The following is a 22,693-nucleotide window of genomic DNA, read 5'->3' on the forward strand; positions in this document are numbered from 1 at the left end:
CTAGGAGGCAGTGACTTGCTGTGACACCTGGACGGATCCTTCCCCCTCTGTCACAGGAGAGTGGTGACTTGGAGCTGGGCTTGTAGGTGCTTAGAGACATGGGCACTGTGTGGGAGGACCTCGGTCATCCTCGGCCTGGTAATGGGTACCAGAGACCAGCTCCGGTCAGAGACAGGTTGGGAGGTTAGTGGTACTTAATCAGATCCCGAGGCCCAAAGCTTTGTGTCAGGCTGAGCACCTTACCAACAGTGCTCAGGGATTATGAAGCCTCTACTGACCAGGGAAGGGCTTGGAAGCCAGCAGCCTGCCTCAGTTTCCCAGTTAGAGTTTGGGCTAGATTGCTGGTGGTCGTTTTTCAGTCTCTTAGGTCAGCTAGAGCTTACACAGAAGAACAAGATGTAGAATAGTTAGAACTGGTTTCGGAGCGATGCAGGTGGTATGATGTTCACAGAGGAAAGGCTCAGGCCATCATTGGTGTCCCGTGGGACCCCACACATGCCTGTCCTGTGGACAGAGGGCTCTCACAAGAGTTCCTTTTGGTCAGGGGAGGGAAATAAAACTGGAAAGATTGGGTGGAAAAGGCTGCAGTATTATGTGTCATGAATGTTTGAACTTTAGCAGTAAATGAAAGAGAAGTTGCTTTGATTTGGGGCAGGTGGGCACCTGGACCTGTCCGTGCACCATGGACCCCGAAGGCACCTTTGGTACTGTGGCCTGAGCCTGCCCACTCCAGGGTAGAGATGTAGCTGTAGATGCCATTTGGGTGAGGGCAGGTGCCACAAGTCCTGATCACACAACTGTCCACCTGCCTGGCCCTGGGGCTACAGCATGCGTCTGTGCTTCTGGCCCAGGAAGACAAGCAGGGTCCTGAATGTTTTCTTTGTCTTCCTGTTGGCCAAGTTCATTGCCTCTTGGCAGGCTGGAGGGCTGTTTAAGGGAGAGAAAAGGCCATCTGAGGCGTGAAGATAAAAAGAAGTCTTTTAGCCATCCCAGGAGAGGATGGCTTTAGCTCCTGTGTTGTTCCGTGAAGCCGGCCCCTAATCCCGTGCCTTAGCTGCCTTAACTGGCCAGCTGGGAGCGGCGAAGGGATTAAGACGGCTTGGTGCAGGGCTGGCCCAGCTCCTTTTGAACTTAGGAAAGAACAAAGTAAACATCAAAAGTTCCAAGCTGGAGCCACAGGGTGGGCGTAGCTGGCTGGGGAGGTGAGGGAGGCCTTGGTGGGATAAGGGAGAGGGACCCTCCCTCTGCTGACCTATCAGGGGTCAGGGCCAGTGTGTGTGTGTGGGGGGGGGGGGGGGTTGCTTCTCATCTCCAGAACCCACCTGCTTTTACCTCTGCAGCAGAGCAGCAGAGTATGGAGCCAGATGGCAGCCATCATCATGGCTTGTGCCCAGAGGTGAAATTCAGTGCCAGGCTTGCTTGGCAGACCCTTGTCACCCTGTGTGGCCTGAAAAATTGCTGTGCCTGAGAGTGTCCTGCTCTCAAGCTCTTCCAGACTCAATGTGGAAGAGAAAGGGGCTGAACTGTGTCCCTCTTGCTGTTTACATGCAACTGCCCTGCCCCCCTGGGATTCACCTGCCTGCCTGGGACCCCCTCCCTGCCTGGGACTCACCTCCCTACCTGGGACTCACCTCCCTGCCTGGGACTCCCTCCCTGCCTGCAACTCACCTCCCTGCCTGCAACTCACCTCCCTGCCTGGGATTCCCTGCCTGCCTGGGACTCCCTGCCTGCCTGAGGCTTCCCTGCTTCACCATCCAGGCTCACCTCACATTTTCCCCACACCTGTGCCCACCTGTTTGCATCATGCATAGAATGAAACTCTGCAGAACCCGCTCAGCCTGCTGCTTCTGCTCTTCAGGCTCTTGGAAGGCCACTGAAGTCCTATGACCTCCAATTAGCCCTGCTGCCCATCTCCTCTGGCTCTGTCTGCACATGGCCTCAGACACCAGGAGAGCATCTCTGCTCCCCTGGCACCAGAGTGGAAGTCCAGAACTGCCAACTGTGCCAAGCAGAGCAGAAGTGCTGGGACTGAGAAATTTTCCATGCGTCCTGAATCTTTCCTGAATCATTTGCCCAAGTGGAGGCACTTCTCACTTTATTCTAACTCCCATCAACCCCTCCTAGCCTGGCTTTATCACTATCTGATTTGTGTCTTCAAACAAGTCACTTGCTTCTTGGTGCTTTAGTAAGGTAGCTTGTGTGAACCCCGAGAACAGGGTTCGAGAGTAGCCATGCATCCGGCCTTTTCTTGGGTCCAGTTGGGGTTGATGTACTTCTGTCACCACCCAGTCCACATCAAAGGAGGCAAGTACCAAAAGTTGCTTTGATCCTGCTCTCAGACCTGGGACACAGCACACAGCCTGCCATGCAGCAAGTACTCAATAAACACTCACCTTGAGTGTGTGTCAACACTCGAAAATCACGGAAATCAGGTGCCCCCCCCCCCCTCAAGCTACTGGGCAGGTCCTGAGTACACACTGTCTGGGCCCAGGCTGTCTACCTGACCTCCCAAGGGGTGTATGTGTGTGTGTGTGCATGTGCGCACGCACGTATGCCTGCATGCATGTGCTGGTACTGGAGCTTGAAGTCAGTGCCTAGGCACTGTCTCTTAGGTTTTTTGCTCAAAGCTGGTGCTCTACCACTTGAGGCACAACTCTACCTGCAGCTTTTTGGTGGTTAACTAGAGATAAGAGTCCCACAGACTCTGCCCAAGCTAGCTTTAAACCGCAGTCCTCAGATCTCAGCCTTCTGAGTAGCTAGGATAGCAGGCTTTTGCTATCGGTGCTTTGACCATTGACAGAACTGGGGAACTCTTTAGAAGCGTTTAATTCCTTCTGCTGTAGTTGAAAAACTGAATCCCAGAGTGGAGAAGTGACCTGGCCAACATCACACAACAGATAGAACAGAATGGAGGTCTCCGTCTCCTCAGTATATTCTCAAGACTGCTACTGCTCTACGGGGTCCTGGATTCATACCACAAACAGCAGACCCCACTGTGGGCCTTCAGAGGAGGGCAGACTGGGGATAGTAGACCGGCGAATGAGCTGACAGGCGTCTGGTGTGTGGCTCTGCCAAGAAGTATGGGGAGAGGAGGTGATGCCTAAGGTGATTTGGATGCCAGGAAGAAGCCAGCCGTAGGGGAATGTGGAGGGAGAATGAGCTTTGAGTTTAGAACAAAGGCCAGAGTGGCAGGAAGAGCCAGCTGGGGAGTTGGGTAAGGCAGAACCACACCCTCTTTGGGGGGAAGTAGGATGAGATGCTAATTGAGCATACAGGTGGATGGACCACTGTGGCTGTGGCTGCCTGGTGGCAGACAGGTGGAGGTTGGAGCTCGTACCAGCTCAGGGAATGAGTCAGGACCAGACACTTACTGTCCTGTTCTGATGAGGCCACAGGCAGTGGCCCCAGGCAACCCCACTGAGCCCCAAGTGGGGAGGAGGACCCCTGGGAAGTAGCATAAACCCCTGAAGATGAATGGGAAGGTGGGCTCTGCCCAGTTGGAGGCTGGCTTGTGGGGGGGTCAGCGGGCCGCACGCCTCTCCTTCCATTCCCCCATGGCTGAGTTTCCGCAGTGACAGGGAGAACAAGAGGACTTTGTTACCTCCGTAGTTTCTCTCCGTCTGTTCTTCATAAAAGCTCAGCTTGAAGAGTGGAAATTCTGACTTGTGTCAGATACCAAGAAGGTTTTAATAGTTTCAAGTAGCTCGGGGTTAGATTGTAAAAGTTGAGTTCCATGGTGTGTTGTAACTCAGATGGCGGGGGGGGGGGGGGGGGGGAAGTGAAGGGGGAGTGCAAAGGGGAAGGGATGGGGAGGACAGGGGAAGGGAGGGGGGTGTTAAAGGGAGGCTCTTCTCTGTTCCTGCCTTTCCTAGGACTGTCACCCTAGACCCTCAGAGCTGAGTGGCTGAAACCTGCTCGCTGAGACGTTGAAGCCAGAGTACTGTGTGTGTGTGTGTGTGTGTGTGTGTGTGTCTGTGTGTGTGTGTGTGTGTGTGTGTAAGTCTTTTCCCCTCTCTCCTTTTAGCTATAGCTGTGTCTACAGCAGAGGGAAGTTCATCTGGGCACAGCCTTGGCACCCCTCTGCTCTCAGGAAGCATGGAGAAGCTGAAGATACCCGGGCGTTCTGTGTGGGGCAGACAGCTGTGTTGGGGTCCTAGGGGGCTTTTCCTGAAAAGCAGGAGCTTGGAGTAAGAACTAGGTCAGCCAGGATCCTCTGGTTCTCTAGGAAACTCAACCCAAACTCACTGGAATGTCTGGGTCACAAGTCATTAAAAGCTTAGGATGCAGTTCCCTAAAATACCCCGGCCAGGTCTAGAAACACAGGCCATGGAACTAACACACACACACACACACACACACACACACACACACACACACCTGCATTTAAGTGTATGCACATGTGCAAATATATGTCATTACAAATGTGAATTCATACTCATACATCGAACACACGCATGCATGCACGTGCACATGTCCACGCATGTCCACATGTGACTACACACATGCATGTGCATGTGCACATGGGCTCCAGAGATCTCACTCCCCTGACTGCCTCTCCCTCCTCTTTCTCTCTCATCCTCTGCCCTGCTGTCAGCCTGTCACTGCAGGGCCAGCTGGAGGCTCCCTGGACATCTGGAAGGGGCTTTCCAGTGGTTCAGTGAGGGAGCAGGCTGGTGCCCCCTTCCACCCCCAGCTCCAAGCTCTCCTGCAAGCTTGGTTCAGATCATGGCTCCGCTGGCTACTTTGTTTTGACAGTAGCTGATGGTGGTAATGAACCACCTACAGTGTGCCGGGCACTGTGCTGTGGGCATCGGCCACAGTGAAAAGAGTTGGACAGTCATGTGTATCGATGTAGCACAGGATTCCTCTCTGCAGTGTGAAGCCCCGATTCACAGGGAAGGGGGCTCAGGCTGTATTCCAGGGAGAGCAGCACAGACACAGGGACCATATGGGAAAGCAGTCCCATATCCCACAGAGTGTGAGTGAAGACACCGCAACTAGAATCTGAAGCCTTTGGCCTCCTCCTTCAGAAACATGCAACCTTGGAGAGTTTTCAGCGGGAAAATGACTGATCAACTTTGCTTTTTTCTTTTTTTTTGAGACAGAGTATCACAGTGTAGCCCAGGTTGGCCTTGGACTCATACTCTTTTGGTTCCACTTCCCAAGGGATGATAAGACTACACGTGGGCACCATCATACCCCGATTTCAATTGTTCACTTTCTTTTTCCAGAACTAAATTTGAATCCATGGCCTTACACTTGCTAGACAAGCACTTTCCTACTTAAACTATGCCCCAAGCCTTTTGCTTTTTTTGTTTGTTTGTTTTTGGTAGCTGAGATTACAGGCATGCACGACCACACCTAGATTTCAGTTTTACTTTTTAAAGCATTATTTCTGCTGTTGTCAAATGCCTGAACAGCAACACCCCTGCTCAGTGTTTATAAGAGGACTTAATGCAGTCACGAGTGTGGCTGCAACCTCCCCAGCAGCTGCAGGCTGGCCTCCAGTATATGTGGCCATGGGACCAACAGTTCTGTGTCTCTCTCTGGTCCCCACCCTCAGGAGGGCCTGATGCAGAGAAACCATTTGCCTGGAATGCACACATGATAGCTTTCTCTTTTTACTGGCAGCAGACTTACCCACCTAATTATGTAGGGCAGAGGCTAATATTAAAATTCATCTACATTCCCTCTGACAGCTGCTGCTGGAGGACTGGGGACACAGAAGCATCCTGGCAGGGTCCCCTGAGACCAAAATACTTGGAGCAGATCATGTGTACGTGGCCAGTTGAAAGGGGGCCAGGGGCAGGTTAGGATGTGCCCAAACTCCAGCAAGGAATCTCTGGCTTCTGTTACATCTGACATTGTACCCACCATGACGAACATGCCAGGTAACTGTGCTAAAGCAGACACGGGCTGGACATTTGATAAGCCAGAAGTTTCTGGTCTCTCTTTAGAGGGACCAACTTGGTCAGCATTGTGTTTCCAGTTTGTCTGTTGTTTGTTTTCTTTTTCCCAAAGCTTAATATCAACCAGGCTTTTTCTGGATCGTGTTAAAGATAAGCTGGCATTTGTTGATAGCACCAAGGGATTGGATTTCCGCCTGCATAGGAGCTACCTCCTTCCCCTGCACAGGGTCCCCATCTCCATGTAGGTGGGTCTGATGGGTGTGCCTTGCACCCTAGCCTTCCTCCTGATGTCCTAGGAGTTGGTGCTTCTGGATACACTATGGTAGGTTCTCTACTCTGTGAACCCATGGGACAGGCTGAGCCTGGCACTTTTGGGGCAGTGGCCATAGGGCCTGCAGTGTAGGAAGTGTGCATTGTGTCTGTACAGATGTGGAGGTCTAGGTGGGGCTGTACACAAAGGGGCTAGATTTAACAAGGAGGACCACGCCCTTCCATCTCAGATACACTTGTAGCAATTAGGAAAGCTGCTCCTCCTCCACACCTGCCTGCCACCTGTTGGAGAAATGTCATCAGCTATACCCACATCCGTGGTGTTGGTCTATTAAGTGGGTCACCCTCCACCCCACACCTCTGGAATTGTGCAGTGCACAACCTGCCCCTCTGAGCCTGTCTGCTAGTGACCCCAAATGACCCCAGTCATAGAGCAAGGTGTGTCTGCTCTGGGTAACTTAGGGGAAAGAGGCTGCCAAAGGACAGGGTAGCACCAGCTGTCAGCAGCTTAGTCTGGGTGGGCTGTGCCAACCTGCTCACCAGGTCACTGCTGTCTGCCAGAGTAAACAGTCCCCCGAAAGTGACGGTGCTCTCCCCAGCGGGTCCCCATTGGCCATGGGAGGGTGGAACCTGTACCCTGCTCTCGCTTGCCACCCTTCAGTCTCTGCTTTCTCTCTCCTCCTCTTTCCCTTTTTTCTAAACTGGAGGAGGGAGAGGGAAGAGGCTGTCTTTGATCTCAGTGGAAGAAAAAAGTCTGTTCTGTTCAGGCTTTTGGCTAACACAACAAACAGTGTTTAAAATTTAACTTTGCTTAATTAATTAGTAATTCTGTTTAATGCTGTCTGATCTCCCTCCAAAAGGTATTTTGAAGCTTGAGAAGGGAACATCAAAGGGAGCCGGGTGAAGATGGTCAAGTAACGCATTTAATCTGGCAGTTGCTGGGGGTGGAGAGCAGCCAGGTTGAGAACGTCTTTGGTGAATACTGAGCCAGACTCCTTGTGGCTCTGGCCATGATGTAAGGAGGGACAGGGAACAGCTTCCAACCGGCAAAAGCTTCCCTAACAGCCCCCAGACTCAGTTTTAAGGAAGCAAAGTTAACATCTTCCTTCTTCCATGGCTGTTGTGTCTAGTTGGGCAGGTTGTATACTGCACAAAGGTTTCCAGTCAAATAAGCAAGTCTTAGGTGAACTCCACTCTGCACCTTGCTCATCAAGTATGTATCATGGTGGGGGTAGGGGTCTGCAATCACCTAAAGTAGTGACCCACAAACTCTAGAAAAGGCACATAGTGCTTATCTTCAGCTTTGTAGGCTATACAGTCTCTTGTGAAACTCAGCTCTGCTATTGGGAAGAGAAAGCAGGCAGAGAAAAAGTACATATACATGAGTGTGCCCCAATAAAACTTTATTTACAAAACCAAGCTTTAGGCCAAGCCAACTTCTAGGGTCTAGTTTCCTCGCAGTTTCTGCATATCATCTAGGCTTACCAGGGAAATGGAAGATGGTTGGCTGCATCCTCTGTCCATCTATTCCTTATTTTTCTTCCTTCATTCTCATTGGCAGGCCCTCTTGCAGGCAGTCTGCCTTCAAGTACAACATTTTTGGAGTGTGCAAAAGCCTGTCACTCCCAGGGTTTGGCTGGAAGTGTGGATGAAAAGTAGAGAATGGACCTGGACACTGATTGAGGCCTGGCTCAACCTGTGTCTTTCTGAGCCAGGCACTGGTAATCTTTGATACTCAGGAGGCTGAGTTCAAGGCATTAAGGTTTGAATCCAGCCCAGGCACTAAAGTCTGCAAGACTATCTCAAATTGAGCAGCAAAATGCAGGAATAGAAGCATGACTCAAGTTGTAGAGCACCAACCATGAATGAAAAAAAAAACAAGCAAGAGCATTAGACCCTGAGTTTAAGCCCCAGTATGGGCAAAACAAAACCAAAAATAGGCTCAATGACCTTTAGGCTCACCGTCTGCCTCATGCTGCCTGCCCATGAGCTGCAGATGGCGGGTGGGCACCTGAGTCCCAGTTCTGACTCTGGTCTTGGGTCTGTACGGCTTTTGGTTAGTTCTCTGACATCTTTTTGCCCTGGATCAGAGGGTGAAAGATTCCTTCGGTCCTCACCCTAATGTCCTAGGCTGGATCAGTCTTCCTGCCCATTTGTGTCTAACTCAGGCTGGGAGGGTGCTGGTGGCTTCACTGAGCACCGCTGCCCTGTGGCTGGGTGGTGTTCTTGTCTGGGATGGACAAAGGCACCTGTGGAGAGGACAGTCCTGGTCATGCTGGTCTTTGGGGAAAACCCATGAGGCTGGAGATGAGAAGAGAGGAGGGGACAGGAGAGGACTCGAGGGCAGCGGGCTGCTGGCCCAGTGGCATCAGGGTGCTCCACAGCCTCCAAGAACAGGCACAGAGGGTCCTTATCTTGGGGTTTATCAAGTGGAACATGAAAGGCAATTGAACCTGAAGGTGCTTGTCGGATAACTTTCCTTTGAACTTGCATCTGGGTTTCGATGAGCCCTGATGGCTGGCCTCTCCAGCAGGACCTCTGCAGGGGGGCAGCAGGAAGCAGCTTTGAAGGGGGAACTAGGCTTTGTTTTCCTTTTTCCTCTTCTCCTCCAACAGATGTTGCAGCCTCCACATCAGTGGTGCCCCTTCTTCAAGGGGCACTAGTGACTAGAGGGTCATTTGGATCTGGAATGCCAGCGGGGACTCTGGCTCAGCCAGCATTTATTACTGTGTTCAGTGAGCACTTCTTCCCTTGTTGCTTTCTCCTGGCCTTCCTGTCCCCACAATGTTAGTGTGGGAACCAGCAGCCCTGGGAGGGACACGCCGTTGTGGCCCCATCTTACAGAGGTGAGGACAGGTCTACAGGCAGCCGGTGCCTTGTCCAAGGCTACTGGGACCTGCCTTGTCCAAGGCTACTGGAACCAGCCAGGGGCAGAGTCAGAATGACAGGATTTCCAGTACCCCATCAGTTGGGGTACTCCTGTTCTGCTCAGCTGTGCCTGCTGGAGATGCTAGAAGCTTCTAGAACTGAGGACAGTCCTGGAGAGCCCAGGAGAACCCAGATCCTGGCTTGTGGGGTAACAGGAGGACCACATGCCTTGTGCAAGGCAGCTGTGCCCAGAAGGTACCAGGTAGATTCAGGACAGGGCAGCTACTCTGCTTGACAGTTCTTAGATGTTTGCCTAGTTGCTCTTTTGGTCCCCGGGGCTGAGGTGCCCTGGAGTGGAGCGGATGGTTGGCTTTGGGGGAGCAAGAATAGGACTTTTGTCTGCAGTGAGGGTGAGCCCCTGCACCCTTCTGCAGGGAGTGGGGGAGTGCACTGTTCATTTTCCTCCATGGAGGAGCTGGGCCATAACTGAGACCACAGGACCTCTGGCACTCCTGATGGCTCTAGGGTGCTGTGTCCCTGCTGTGCGGGCCTGCTGTGTTAGGGAAGGGGTTCCCAGGTTTGGCCCAGAGGGGAGCCATGATGGAGCTGTGTGCCAGGTCAGGCAGTTGCTGCTGTGGGTTTCAGAAGCCTACAGCTTCCATCTGGAAAATGGGGCTGGTAAACCTTCTCCCAGTAAGGGCAATCTATGAATAGCAAGTACTTAGCACTGAGGAGGCCTGGCACAATGCCAGCACCATCTCTATACACACATGGGGACCCCAAGTTTCCAGGGGTGCCACAAGGAGAGCTATAGCTAACTTCCAGGAAGGGCTCTACCCCAGGACAGGAATGGGTGAGTGGATGAAGAGGGGCTGGTCCCACCTTTTGGGGAGGTCCCCACACTCCCTCCTAGGGTCCTGGCATGTACCTCGTTTTGCCAGGCACTGACATATCAAGGAATCCCAACCACATCTTCCTGTGTAGTGGGGAAATCTCTTCCTTGTGGGGCCCTCTGCAGCCTGGTCACCCCCTGGTCAAGATGGATGGGGAAGGCTCCTGGAGTAGAAATCCATACTCCTTTTTCTGGTGCCAGTTCTGGAGCTTGAACTCAGGGCATGGGTGCTGTCCCTGAGTTTTTGTGTTCAAGACTGGTGCTCTACTACTTGAGCCACAGGCTCCACTTCAGGCTTTCTCAGTAGTTTACTGCAGGTAAGAGTCTCATAGACTTTTCTGCCAGGGCTGGCTTTAAACTTCAGTCCTCAGATCTCAGCCTCCTAAGTAGCTAGGATTACAGGTGTGAGCCACCAGTGCTGTCCTACCACTTTTTGTGTACCTACAAAACAGAACAGCAAAACACTGCCCTAGGGTTCTGGAGGACATTTAATGAGGGAAGAGCCGAAAGTATGTATATTCCAGGAAGTAGTCCCAGAAGTGTGAGACCCCTATGAGACACTCAAAACTGACAGAAAGGGCCAGAAGAGGCTTGTGGGCAGGGCCAAGACTTGATAGAACCTTGATGGAACCTTAGGGCCTAGCTCTGGGATGAAGTGCTGCCCAGAGTTCCCCTCCTGGCACTTGTTGGCGGTACCCACAGGAAGGAAGTAGCATTAGTAGGTCAGATTTTACATCCCCTCTCTGCAACTGGGGGACATGAAGAGCTGTGGCCTTTGGCAAAGGGACAAGGAGGACCCTAGTAAGAAAAGGCCAATTTCAAGGCCCAGGTGGGCAAGTGTGCACGCAGATGTGCATGCATGCACGTGTGTGTGTGAAATATGTGTGTGTTGATACACATTGATTCCTTTCATTAACCCAGCTGAGTTCAGTTCCTGTCACCCCCCCCATACACACACACACACACACACACACACACACACACAGAGTAATGTACCTCACATTGACTCAGGTGGGTGACAATTTTCAGGAGGCTGAAATGTAGAGAAAACCATGGAACTGTGTAGAAAATAGCCACAGTCCCTCTCTGAGCTTCAGAATCTCCTCTGTTGCCCAACACTGGTTGTGCCCCTCTGTGTGCACAGAAGGCACAGGCTGCTTGTGCGTGCTGCAGATTAGGGATGAATGGGGGTCAGAGAGGTCCATGGGGGAAACCTGTGGCCAGTGTGATGCCCTGTGGAGGGGCTCCCCGGGGTGGCCCGGCATTACCAGGGCCAGAGAGTCAGATCCATCCATGGGCAGAGCAGGGCAGCAAGGGCCCAGCACGCTGGCGTACATGTCATAGCCACTCAACACCTCCATCCCCCTTCACTTTCCCATCCACCTGCCCCACAGTGGCCCTGCCACCTGAGAAGACTGACGGCCTGGGCAGTGGAGATGAGAAGAGGATGGAGAGAGGGAGTGAAACGTGCCCAGCCTCCAAGAAGCAGCTGAAATTTGAAGTAAGTGTCCTTGCCTCTTGCTGGGCTCTGGGGAGACAAGCTGCATTTCCCGTCATGGTGGCACAGTGCCAGGCATGGAGGCCCCTCACATCCCCTAGCCTCGGTGGGAGATCGCTTCTGCCTCTCTCCCTCCCCCCACCATTCCCCAGGGCTTAGTGCTGCCCCTCTCAGCTCAGTCCTGGCCTCTCTGTGAAGTGGTAGCCAGGGCATCGGGCTGGGTTCTGGGTAGGAGCCCAGGATGGGGAGTGTCTAGCGTTGGGTGCAGGGAGACAGGACTCTGGCCCAACAGTAGCTGTTCCCTCCTTGGCCTCAGTTTCCCAAAGCTGATCTGTGGCAGTGATGATAGGGTGGGCGAGGTGAGGCAGAGGGCTCTGGGCATGTCCCCCAAGCTGAACTCTGAGCACTGAACCCCTGAGTGCAAGAGCAAGAAATGGGAAGGATGCTCAGGGAGCCAAGGGGGTCTGAAGGGCGCTTCACACAGAGGGACCAGCAGGAGCAAAGGCCTGAGGTGGAGGTGCAATGCCCGCACACCTTGTGGGAATCAAGCTCATTGCAGCCTCCCGGGGTGGGGGTGGGGCAAGGAGACCTACACAAGACAGGTAGGGTCAGAAAGGTCACCACTGTGTATGCATGTGTAATGCATTGTCTCTGCATGATGCATGCACGTGTGCGATACACACATAGGAGTGTGCTGAACATAGGAGTTATTGTCTGTGTGCAATGCATGTGTATAGGTACACGACTTGCAGGTAGGTGTGTGGTGCACGCATGTGTGTGATGTATATTTGAGATGCGTGGTATATGTATGTTGCATATACGCAGGTAGCCATGAATGCATGGGTTGTATGATGCCATGGGAAGCACTTTCTGGAGGGCAGAGGAGTCCTTGGCAAGTGGCAGATAGGCAGGCATGTCACAGTTGAGCACGTGCAGACTTTGAACTCACCTGTGCCCACCCAGAGCTGCAAAGGAACTGGTTTCACTCGCATGGCCCCATGCTGGCTGGCTTGGGCACACTCCTCCAGATCTTGCCCTCTCCTGGGGCCTGAGCCTGTGGTAGAGATGACAAGCTCCGGTGCTGGCTGCTTTGCAGCAGGAGGATAGGCAGAGTGAGACAAGAAAGGACAGAATGACCTGGGACTCCTGTTGTTAGGTTCATAGACTCTTATGGCCTCAAAGGCCTTGAGTAGAAATAGTGTCTCCCAAACAGCCTTCTCTAGAACTGTCTGTAATACTCAGCTGGCCTTTGTGTCCAGGCCTCTGGTAATGGAGCTTGCCACCTCACAGTTCAGACTGCCAGAGGTGGACCCCAGGATCTCTGTGAATAATGATAATGGACTTCCTGGGTTAACAATTACAGCAGACAGTAACAGCCAGTATCACTAGCCAGGTGCCAGGCACATGGTATAATAACTATCACTCCTCCCACTTCCTCTTAGACAAGGGTGGGGTGTGCGCTGTGTATTGGGATGATGGCAGGAAGCCAGTGAAGGGTGTCCACATGGGGCTCATGGGCAGCAGGAGCTTTATTCTGTGACAATCCCCTAAGTATGTGTTCAGATGTGTTGTGTGGGTGAGTAGGGGGTGGGGATGTTCACCCCAGCTGCAGGAACTTTGAGGAGCCAAGGGCTATGAAGCAGGATATTTCATTTCCCCAGCAACCTTACAGGGTGGATAGTCGTTTCTCATCATTTATATGAGGGAAAACTGAGGCATCAAGAAAGAGCAACCTGCCCGGACTCCCACAGCTGTGGAAGACTAAGTGGGAACCATTAATTTGGGCAAACCCTGGAATCTTAGCCATGAATGCCTGTATTCTGTTGCTACCTGCTTCAGGCAGCTGACCCCAGGGGCCTTCCCGGGCCATCCACGTCACTTCCCTGTTGCCTTCCAGCAGCTTCTAGCCCTGGGTTCAGGTTTTGCTTTTTTTCTTGTGTTTCCTTTGTCTTTGAAGATTGGAGATTGCTGACCCCCCAGGTCCTCTGTCCCTGCGTAGTCCTCTGCTCCTTCTTCCCTGGTATTGGGGAGCACAGGGGCTGTCTGCCCATGGCCTGGCCCGTGGCAGGCCTGGCTGGTGGGCTCATGCATCATCCTTCAGCCACTGTTACAGCTGATAAGTGACCAGCCCTCCTGTCTGTGTCCAGGAGCTACAGTGTGATGTGTCTGTGGAGGAGGACAGCCGGCAGGAATGGACCTTCACCCTGTATGACTTCGACAACAATGGCAAGGTCACTCGGGAGGTGAGTGTCTGGCTCTGCCTCCTGGCAATTGCTGGGCCCTCGGGCCCTCAGGACAGGGGCCTGATCTCAGGCCTGGGAGTGGCAGGGCTTGGGGGGAGGGTGTGAAGTGGGGACCGTGGAGCCACGGGAAGGGGGAGGTAACAGACAGGAAGGGGCAGCCTGCTTCCTGACACTTAGACTGGGCAGTGCTCTAGATGGAAGGGAACAGGTATAGAACACAGGCCACTCCAGAACCTGCCGAGCTCCTTTCTCTGCGGTCCTGAATCTCTAAGGGTGGGGTTGAGCCACCCCAAGCCACTTTACCCCTCTATGCTGGAGCAGAGCTTTGAGGTAGGGGTGGGTATCCAAGGCCACAGGGCTCCTGCCATTGGCTGAAGCCTCATTGCTATTGCCCTTGGGGTGTGTGTGTGTGTGTGTGTGTGTGTGTGTGTGTGTGTGTGTGTGTGTGCACATGTGCGCTAGTACTTGGACTTGAACTCAGGATCTGGGCGCTGTCCCTTGGTTTTTTCATTCAAGGCTGGTACTCTACCATTTGAACCACAGCTCTACTCCTGGCATTATGGTGGTTAGTTGAAGAGTCTCATGGACTTTCTTACCTAGGCTGGCATTGAACTGTGCTACTCAGATCTCAACCCTCTGAGTAGCTAGTATTAGCTACTCCTGGTAGACCTGCTGTGATCACAAAGCATGCCCCCAGGCCCTGTGAGGCCTATGATGATGCTTGTAAGATGGCTGTCGGTAGACCTCCATCTGCCCATGATGCTCCCTCTGGCTTCCCAAGAAATGGGCATTGTGCCATGTGGAGGAGCTCTAGAGAAGGGAGGGAGGGAGCAGAAATGTTCTCTGCAGGCCTCATTAAAGCTGGGATGGCCAGGTAAGCCAGGAGTAGCCATGGAAGCCTGACTCTCAAACTTGGTCTCCGCAGTCGGAGTCCAGCCCCCACCTTGTCGGGTCTGTTCTTCCAGGGGTCTGTTAAAAGTTACTCATTGAAGCCAGGCTACTCAGGAGTCTGAGATGTCACAGTTCAAAGCCAGCCTGGACTAACTACTCAAAAACCAGTAGCGGAGCTGTGGCTCAAAGTGGTAGACTGCTAGCCTTGAGCAAAAGAGCTCAGGGACAGTGCCCAGGACACTGAGTTCAAGCTCTACAAGTGACAATTTTTTTCTTAAGTTATTGGTATCAGTATCAGTGACTGAAGATTCACAGATGGTTTGGGGTTTGGGGCTTCTCAGAGATGATCCTCAGCCTGCAAATAAGGGCATGTCAGCTGAGCCGATTGACTGCCTGCCACTCACTCCTCCATGGGCCCCCGTGGCCCCTCCATGCTCACCACCATGGCAGCATGGAGATCCCCTCTGTTTCCTGTGCTGAAGGGAGGTGAAAGACGTACAAGTTCTGGGTTCATGAAGAATCGCTGGACAGATGGGACTGTGGGGTCTCTTGCATGCAGAAAATACATTCCAGAAGTTTCCAGTATTATTTAAAGCAAAAACTGCCCCTCAGACAAATGACTTCAACAGATACCCAGAACCAAGGGAGGACTTCCAGTCCCAGTCAGAAGCCAGATTAGAGACCCTGGTGTTTTGGTTTAGAGGGTAACTGAGGCCCAAAGAACAGATGTAGGATGTGAGGCAATCTGCATATGACATCTGTCGCCCCATTGATTGCCAGGGTTGATTTAGCTGACCTGGCTGGCTAGGAGGGTGTCCCCTTCCTCACTGCTCCATGTTTACCCCCCCCCCCCCCGCCCCCTGAAGCTGCATGCTTGGCTGAAGAGGACAACCATCCCTGATAGAGGAGGCCCCGTCTTCAGCCAAGGGTGTACGAGCAGGTAGAACCTCCAAACAAACTCTCAAGCACAGATGTGATTTTGCTCAGTTTCTTCCTCAAGACGGTCTCGGTCAATGTGGGCTACCATGACTGAGGAGCCCAGGCGGGGGAACTCCACAGAAGTAGAAGTGTCCAGCTTGGAGGCTGGACAGAGGGATCAAGGCACTGGCCCATTTGGGTCCTGGTGAAGCCTTTCCTCCCAAATGGCCTTCTCCCTACATCCTTTTGTGATGAGAGAGAACCTAGAGACACAACTTGCTGCCAGATTGTGTCCCCAGTAGCCCCTCTTCCTATCAGGACCCCAAGTCTATAGGTTAGAACCTCACCTCTATGAGCACATTCGGCCATAATCACCTCTCACTCCAACCACAGGGGGGTGTTGGGGATTCAGACTTCAATAAAGGAATGGGGCCAGGGGCCATAACTCAGTTCACAACAGTCACACATCTGCTTGTCTGTTTCCTTCTCAAAGTGCTCATCAGACCTGAGTAGATGCTGCTGCCACCTCCACCCCAATATTCCCCGGGCTCACCTCTAAGTCCTCTCTGCTGCTTTCCTGGCTAGTGCTTTCTGTGGAGTTAGGGCTAGCGCTGCCCTCGCAGGACAAGCTGAAAGCGTGGGGGTGTGGGCATCCTGGGACACCAGTGATAGATGAGAGTTGTTTGTGCCCTCAGCTGTGGATGAGGCTGCCTGGCGTGGGCTCCATGCCATCCCTAAGAGGGTCCTGGTACCCCTGAGCTTAAGTGGTTTGTAGCCACAACCCACTCTTGAGGTTTTCTTCCGCTGTTTCCTCCTTCTGCCACCTGGCCCCTTGCTTCCCCCAGCCTTGCATCTGCATTCCCCCAGCAGTGCATAGGCAGCCAAGCCCTTGCTGCTGTGTTAACGATGCTTTGAGCTGAGGCCCATGCAGGCACCCGCTTCCTCCCACCCAGGACATTACCAGCTTGCTGCACACCATCTATGAGGTGGTCGATTCCTCCATGAACCACTCCCCAACATCCAGCAAGACCCTGCGGGTGAAGCTGACTGTGGCCCCCGATGGGAGCCAGAGCAAGAGGAGTGTCCTTCTCAACCATGCTGGTGAGGAGCTGCTTTGTGCCCACGTGGGGCTTTGTTTGGCAGGTCCTGGAGGAGCAGCACAGGGACAGGAGGGTAAGAGAAGGAAGGAAGCAACACAGGTGGAGACCCACAAAGGGATGTAGAGGCAGGAGATGGCGTGATGAGCAGCGGCGGGGAGGCGGGCTAGTGCGAGGAGCCAAGCTACAGAGTCTCGGGGAGGAGACGCTTCGTCCCCAGTATGCTTTAGTCAGCATTTGTAGAGTGTCCCCCAACTGTTCCTAGTTTAGTGCACCCTCTACTTAGCCTGAGCCAGGGGACTGTCCTATAGAGCCATAGCAGAGCTTCCATGGGCATGTTTCAAGGGCTGCACACCTGGGCAGACCCTGGCAGGGCCAGGAGCAGGCAGCTCACGGTCATTCCTTGTGCTTCAGACGTGCAGGGCACGAGGCCCCGAGCAGAGACTAAGCCTGCTGAGGAGCTGCGCAGCTGGGAGAAGAAGCATCGAGCCCCCCTCAGGTACAGTGGGCACAGGCAGAGGGGCCAGCCTGGGACCTGTGAGCATGTATTAAGCACCAGCTGGGTGCCTGCATCTGAAGGATTCCAAAGGGACTCCATTCTGGGCTCTTTGTAGGGGGCCAGTGGTCTCACTACACAGATTCACAAATAATGAGCTGTAGCCCTCATCTTGTCATGCTAAAACCCGTATCACCAATGTGATTTGGATTCAGCATTTGTGGGGTATCCCTGGCATGTTTCCCCGTGCACTGTTGGTGGGGTTCAGGCAGTATCCTAGGACCTACCACGATGGTGCCTTGGGAGGACGTATGCTCACTGAAACCCAGTGAGACAAAGATTCAACACCTCCTCCCTGTGGGGTGGCTGGCCGCCCAGCAGTTAAGAGGAACCTGTATTTGCAGGCATTTGAGCTTCAGAATTGTGGCACAGCTGATGTGCAGATCTGTTCACACCTGGTGGACCAACAGCACGGGTGGGGTAGGGCTTTCCCCATGCAGGGAGAAGAGGAGACAGGCCAAGCCGGGGTGCCATGTGAGCACACAGAGGGCTAGGGTCAGAGATGTCCCGGGGGCTGGAGCTGTGTGGAGAGAATGACCAGGAGATGGGAGCAGACTGCAGAGGTCCTGCAGAGGAGGGAGGCGGGAGGTCAGCATCCTTTGTGGGGCAAAAGAGTGGCTGTTGCGGTACCTTCTCCTTGGAGAGCCTAGACTGGGTTCGGGGCAGGTCGTGGAGCTGCCAGCCTGAATGCTAACAGCTGGGCCTACCCACAGCCCTTGGAGAACCAGGCCAAGGTCAGCTGGGTGCCTGCAAGTGGGCATGTGTGATTCAAAGCCTGAACTGGGAACACCTTCTGATTTCAACAGCCTGACATTTGCTTTGAGCCGGTTTGGTGTGAAGTCCCTGACCACCCTTCTGAACACAGAGAAATCAGTGCACTGACTAGAGATGTCTGCTCCCTTGACTCCTCCCCAGATGAAGAGGGGTGTGGGCATTTGTCCAGATTGCGGTACTCACTTCTGTCCCCCACCACAGGTTCCAGGGTGACAGCCGCCTGGAGCAGTCAGCTTGCTACCACCATTGCGTAGACGAGAACATTGAGAGGAGAAATCACTACTTAGACCTCGCCGGGATAGAAAACTACACGTCCCAGTTTGGGCCAGGTAAGAGGCTCCTGCTGCAGGAGGCGAATGTGGGCAAGGTCTGGATGCTCCAGGCTGGGTGGTGGCCACTGTTCTCCTGGGCTGGGGGAGCTGTTATGGACTGGTCAAGATGCCAACTGTAAGAACATTTTCAAGCTGAGCGCCAATGGTTCATGCCTGTAATCCTTGCTGCTCAGGAGGCTGAGATCTGAGGATCACAGTACAAGCCAGCCCAGACAGATAAATTCAAGACTCTTATCTCCAATTATACAATTTAAAAGTAGAGGTATGGCTCAAGTGATAGATCACCATTCTCGATTGGAAAAGCTAAGCAAGAGCTTGAGGCCCTGAGTTCAAACCCCAGGACCTGGAGTTTGAAATCAAAATAAAAGTAATCCATGCACAAAGTTAAACATAATCCAGTACTGCCTGAGGGCTTAGAACACAAAGAAAACCATGGTTCCTTGTCCATCCATCCCAGCCCAGGTCCAAGCCTTGCTTGGATGTTCCTTGGTCATTTCACCCGGGGAAACATTGCTTCCTCTTGTTAAGCTAATTTCACTCACCCAACTCCCCTTTCCCTCCCTCTTGGTGCATTTAATTTATTTCTATATTTCCATCAGAAAGCTTACAGCTCTTCCTCAGCCTTCTGATCCGTTGGTTATTAGTATTCATTGCTGTCAATCTTTCCCAGCTCCCTCCCAAATGAGAGCTACTCTTTCTGAAGACTCACCTCGCCCCAGCTCTTCCCAGGGCAGTGGGGCAGTGGCTTTTATCCATCCTGGTGGCCTGGGGGCAGGGTGATCTGGGGTGCAAGCCCAGCACGCAGTAGGTGCTCACTAAATGTTGTTGAATTGATTCCTAGGCTCCCCTTCAGTGGCCCAGAAGTCAGAACTGCCCCCTCGCACCTCCAACCCTACCCGGTCTCGCTCCCATGAGCCAGAAGCCATCCATGTCCCCCATCGGAAGCCCCAAAGCACAGACCCGGGCTCTTTCCACTTCCTTGACACCCCATTCGCCAAGGTCTCAGAGCTCCAGCAGCGGCTCCGTGGCACCCAGGACGGGAGCAAGCACTTTGTGAGGTCCCCCAAAGCCCAGGGCAAAGGCATGGGTGTGGGCCATGCTGCCAGAGGAGCCAGAAGCAAGCCTCCCTTGGCACCCTCTGTCCCTGCAATGTCCCCCGCTGCCCACCTGGCCACCAGCCCAACCCTCCTTCCTGTTCTGGCACCTCTTGGGCACAAGAAACACAAGCACCGAGCCAAGGAGAGCCAGGCTGGCTGCCGGGGCCTGCAGGCACCACTGGCCACAGGTACCGTGCTGGGGCGGGAACACATGCGAGAGCTGCCTGCCGTGGTGGTATACGAAAGCCAGGCTGGGCAGGCAGTCCAGAGACACGAACACCACCATCACCATGAACACCACCACCATTACCACCACTTCTACCAGCCCTAGAGCCCCCGTCCCCGGGCCCTATCCGCCATATGAAGGACCCTCCCCATGCCCCCTGGCGTTGTTATTCTATTAATTATTGTTATTATGACGATTATTGTTATTAATAATTATTGTTACTCCACTAATATTTAGCTAGCCTTCATGTAGAAGATATATGGAAACACAGAACTAAAACTTTTTATTTATATGTCGTGGGGAATGCATAACTCACCCAAGAAGTGACTCTGGGTTTAGAAGGGGCCTGTAAATGGCAGAGGCATCCTTAGGGGGCCCCTTGAGCTGTGGAGTCTACATGGATCTTCCCATCTTCCCCTAGTGCCATGGGAGCCCTGGGGCCAGTCTCTGGCCTGGGCCTTCCCTGGCCTGGCATCAGAGACCCTCAAGATCTCCAGAGGACAAACAGCTGCTACCTCGTAGTGTTGTTCTGGTTTGATTTTGTCCTTAATTGACTGTAATGTGCTACAAGGGATTTCAGCGGACTGCCAGCACACCACCTCCCTGCCACTGTGTTTTTATGTCCCAACCCAAAAACTTTAGGAATCTTTTCTGGCGTTACCTTCCCTACCTATCCAGTGGGATGTCATCCTGGCCCAAGCCAGCCCCATCTCTCCTGTTCTGCGCTCCATGGAAACATCCCCCTCCACCACTCCCCCACTCCTCTCTGCATCTGGAAGACCCACCCATGTTTAAGGACTGTCTCTGAAACCAGCCTTCTCATTTTGGAAACCGTTAGAAAGAACCAACCTCATAAACAAGCATGGTTTTCCAAGGTTGTGTGGTATTGGCTGTGATGAGAGGGTGGAAGCCTCAGGTTTTACCAGCTGTGAATATGCGCCCACCTTTGTGGTTCTCTGAACAGTCTTCTGCATCTAGAGGTAGATGCCACCTACTGTGTCTCTGTATCTTTCTAGAAATATATGTTCTCAGGTATCTTTGCTGGGCACGTAGAAACCAGTGGTCAGGCTCTCTGGCTGCCTCTGGAGCCCAGATGTGACTCTGTGTCTGCTGGGGTGCTGGATGTCTGTCAAGTACACATAGTCACCACCCTGTGAGTAGTGGTCTTTCCTGGAGGGTTTAGGGGATACAGACTAGGAAGATGCCTTTGTAGGTACAGAAGATTGGAGGAGAATGGGGACAGTGGCCAGAGGGGGATCCCAGGGTCAGTGTCCTTAGCAGGGCTAACCTTTGTTTGGCCAGGACCTGGGGAGACCAGGGAAAGGTCCACTGTTAATCAGTTGGGATTCCTACAAAATCCAGATCCCTCTCAGACTAGGTAATTTAAGTAGATGTAATCATGGGGTTACTGACAGCATGAGGCTTTTGAGAGAGCACAGAATTCTCAGGCTGTCCTGGGTGCCACTCCCCTCCCCCTAGCCCCATTAGGGGCGAGGGAGAAGCATGGAGTATCTTTTACACACGGGACTAAAAGTTTGAGGAAGCATCTGAAGGAGCCATGGTTTTCACTCCAGGGATGCAGCCAGCTGTGAAGCCTTCAGGAAACGCACATCCTCGGCTTCTTCCCCACATGCTCCAAAGGCACCTCTGGCTAGGGAGCCCCAGAGTGTGTGGGTGCAGGTTCCATGGGCACTCTTGAGAGCCAGATGAATTAAAATCTCCTTCCTATGGCTTTCTTGCTGAGAATCCCTTCCCATAGCCTCCATTTGAATTGGAGTTGAACATGGTTGGAAGGCAGTTCCTCCTCCTGAAGGCTATGGTCGTGAGTTGTGTCAGTTTTATTCAGTCCTGCTGAGCAACCTCACGCTCAAAGAGGTTAGTAACGCCCCAGAGACTACACAGTAAGTGGCAGGGCTGGGTTCTAGTATTTTCCATGGAATTCCCTTAGCCTCTATGAAAAGGGTGTAACCACTGGTTTGGGACTTCCCTTGCTTGGGATTGTGGCTTTCTTCTGTTCAGTCAGGATCCAACTCAAAGTAGCTATAATCAAACCAGAGGGAGGCAGATGGCGCTGTTGGAGGTGACAAAATCAGGTGTGTGAAGCTGAGCGGAGCTGATTCTTAGCCCTCCCTTTTAGGACTCAGACTTGTACCTCCAGCCAAGTTGGGGTTCTAGCTATTAGCATTCTGAGGAAATTCCACTGAACAGTTCTGATTGGCTGGGCAGGTACCCACTCCCCCCCCTCCCCCGACCAATCACCATGGCTCATCTGGGGTCACATATCTATTCAGTAGGGGATAAAGTCAGCACCAGAAGGCCACAATGAACATTGACCAGGAGTTGGAGCCCCTGGTTTGACTGCAGCTCCTCAGCCTACACACCCCCAACTCCTGCTGCCAGGAAGTGCCAGGTGTTGACTCCTGCCCTACCCCCGATAGGATTCTTTTATTTCTTGGTAATGGATTTACCCAAGTTTTTAAAAAACATATCATTTACAAAATACAGCAACATGTACACATGTAAGATTAGATAGCGTGAAAATCCATACAGTAAGAAATAAACTTCCCGTCATCCTACCCCAGCAGCATGATGCCAGCTTCTGGGTGCCTTCCGGGACCAGTCACGTAGTGTGGGGTGTGCTGAGCACAGCCCGCTGTGCCCTGCTTCCCAGGTTCCAGTCCTGGGTCCCTGGCTTCATCCTGCTGTACTTCAAGTGCAGTCAGTGCCGTCCCTCAGTTTCCCCTCAGTGGAAACTACCCATGTTATCTGTCCTTCATTCTCAGAATAAATGCATTTATATAAAATAACTCCTTGTTTACATTGGGTTAATTTAGGCACAAAGTTTGAAACAGAATACTGCAGAGCGATCGCTAAGCCCTCCATTCACCATTTACAAATGCTGACATTTTGTACTATTTCTTTCGGATCTATTTTTGAGAAAGAAAACCCTGAAATTGTTGCTTAATCCCCTTCCCACCCCACCGTTTTATTTTTATTCAAGCAGCATAGCAGTCGTGCATGCTTAGGCCCTTTTCTCCTCAACTGAATATATTTGGAGACTTCCCTGAGTCCCCCCGCCCCCCAACAGCTGCTTAGCTTTTGCCTGCTTCCAGGCACTGTCG

General features: G+C 52.8%; 1 protein-coding gene across 2 annotated transcripts in view; it reads left to right on the top strand.

Annotated features, from left to right (window-relative positions):
• Nkd1 (NKD inhibitor of WNT signaling pathway 1) overlaps positions 1 to 20,767 on the top strand; it is a 72,996-nt gene extending 52,229 nt beyond the window's left edge. Inside the window, exons 1-7 of one of the 2 annotated variants that reach the window (XM_042693431.1) lie at positions 5,753 to 5,891; positions 11,334 to 11,440; positions 13,585 to 13,680; positions 16,443 to 16,590; positions 17,001 to 17,085; positions 18,118 to 18,245; positions 19,090 to 20,767. In XM_042693431.1, coding sequence (XP_042549365.1) covers positions 5,816 to 5,891; positions 11,334 to 11,440; positions 13,585 to 13,680; positions 16,443 to 16,590; positions 17,001 to 17,085; positions 18,118 to 18,245; positions 19,090 to 19,676 — 1,227 coding nt within the window. In that variant the 5' untranslated portion in view covers positions 5,753 to 5,815 and the 3' untranslated portion in view covers positions 19,677 to 20,767. Of the gene's footprint in view, positions 1 to 5,752; positions 5,892 to 11,333; positions 11,441 to 13,584; positions 13,681 to 16,442; positions 16,591 to 17,000; positions 17,086 to 18,117; positions 18,246 to 19,089 lie in introns of those variants that run through there. The other variant, XM_042693430.1, reaches the window with a different exon arrangement.
• The last annotated feature ends 1,926 nt before the right edge of the window (positions 20,768 to 22,693 follow it).

The sequence above is a fragment of the Dipodomys spectabilis genome, unplaced genomic scaffold (genome assembly GCF_019054845.1).
Source record: "Dipodomys spectabilis isolate Male_0828 unplaced genomic scaffold, ASM1905484v1 ptg000165l, whole genome shotgun sequence".
Classification (NCBI taxonomy): domain Eukaryota; kingdom Metazoa; phylum Chordata; class Mammalia; order Rodentia; family Heteromyidae; genus Dipodomys; species Dipodomys spectabilis.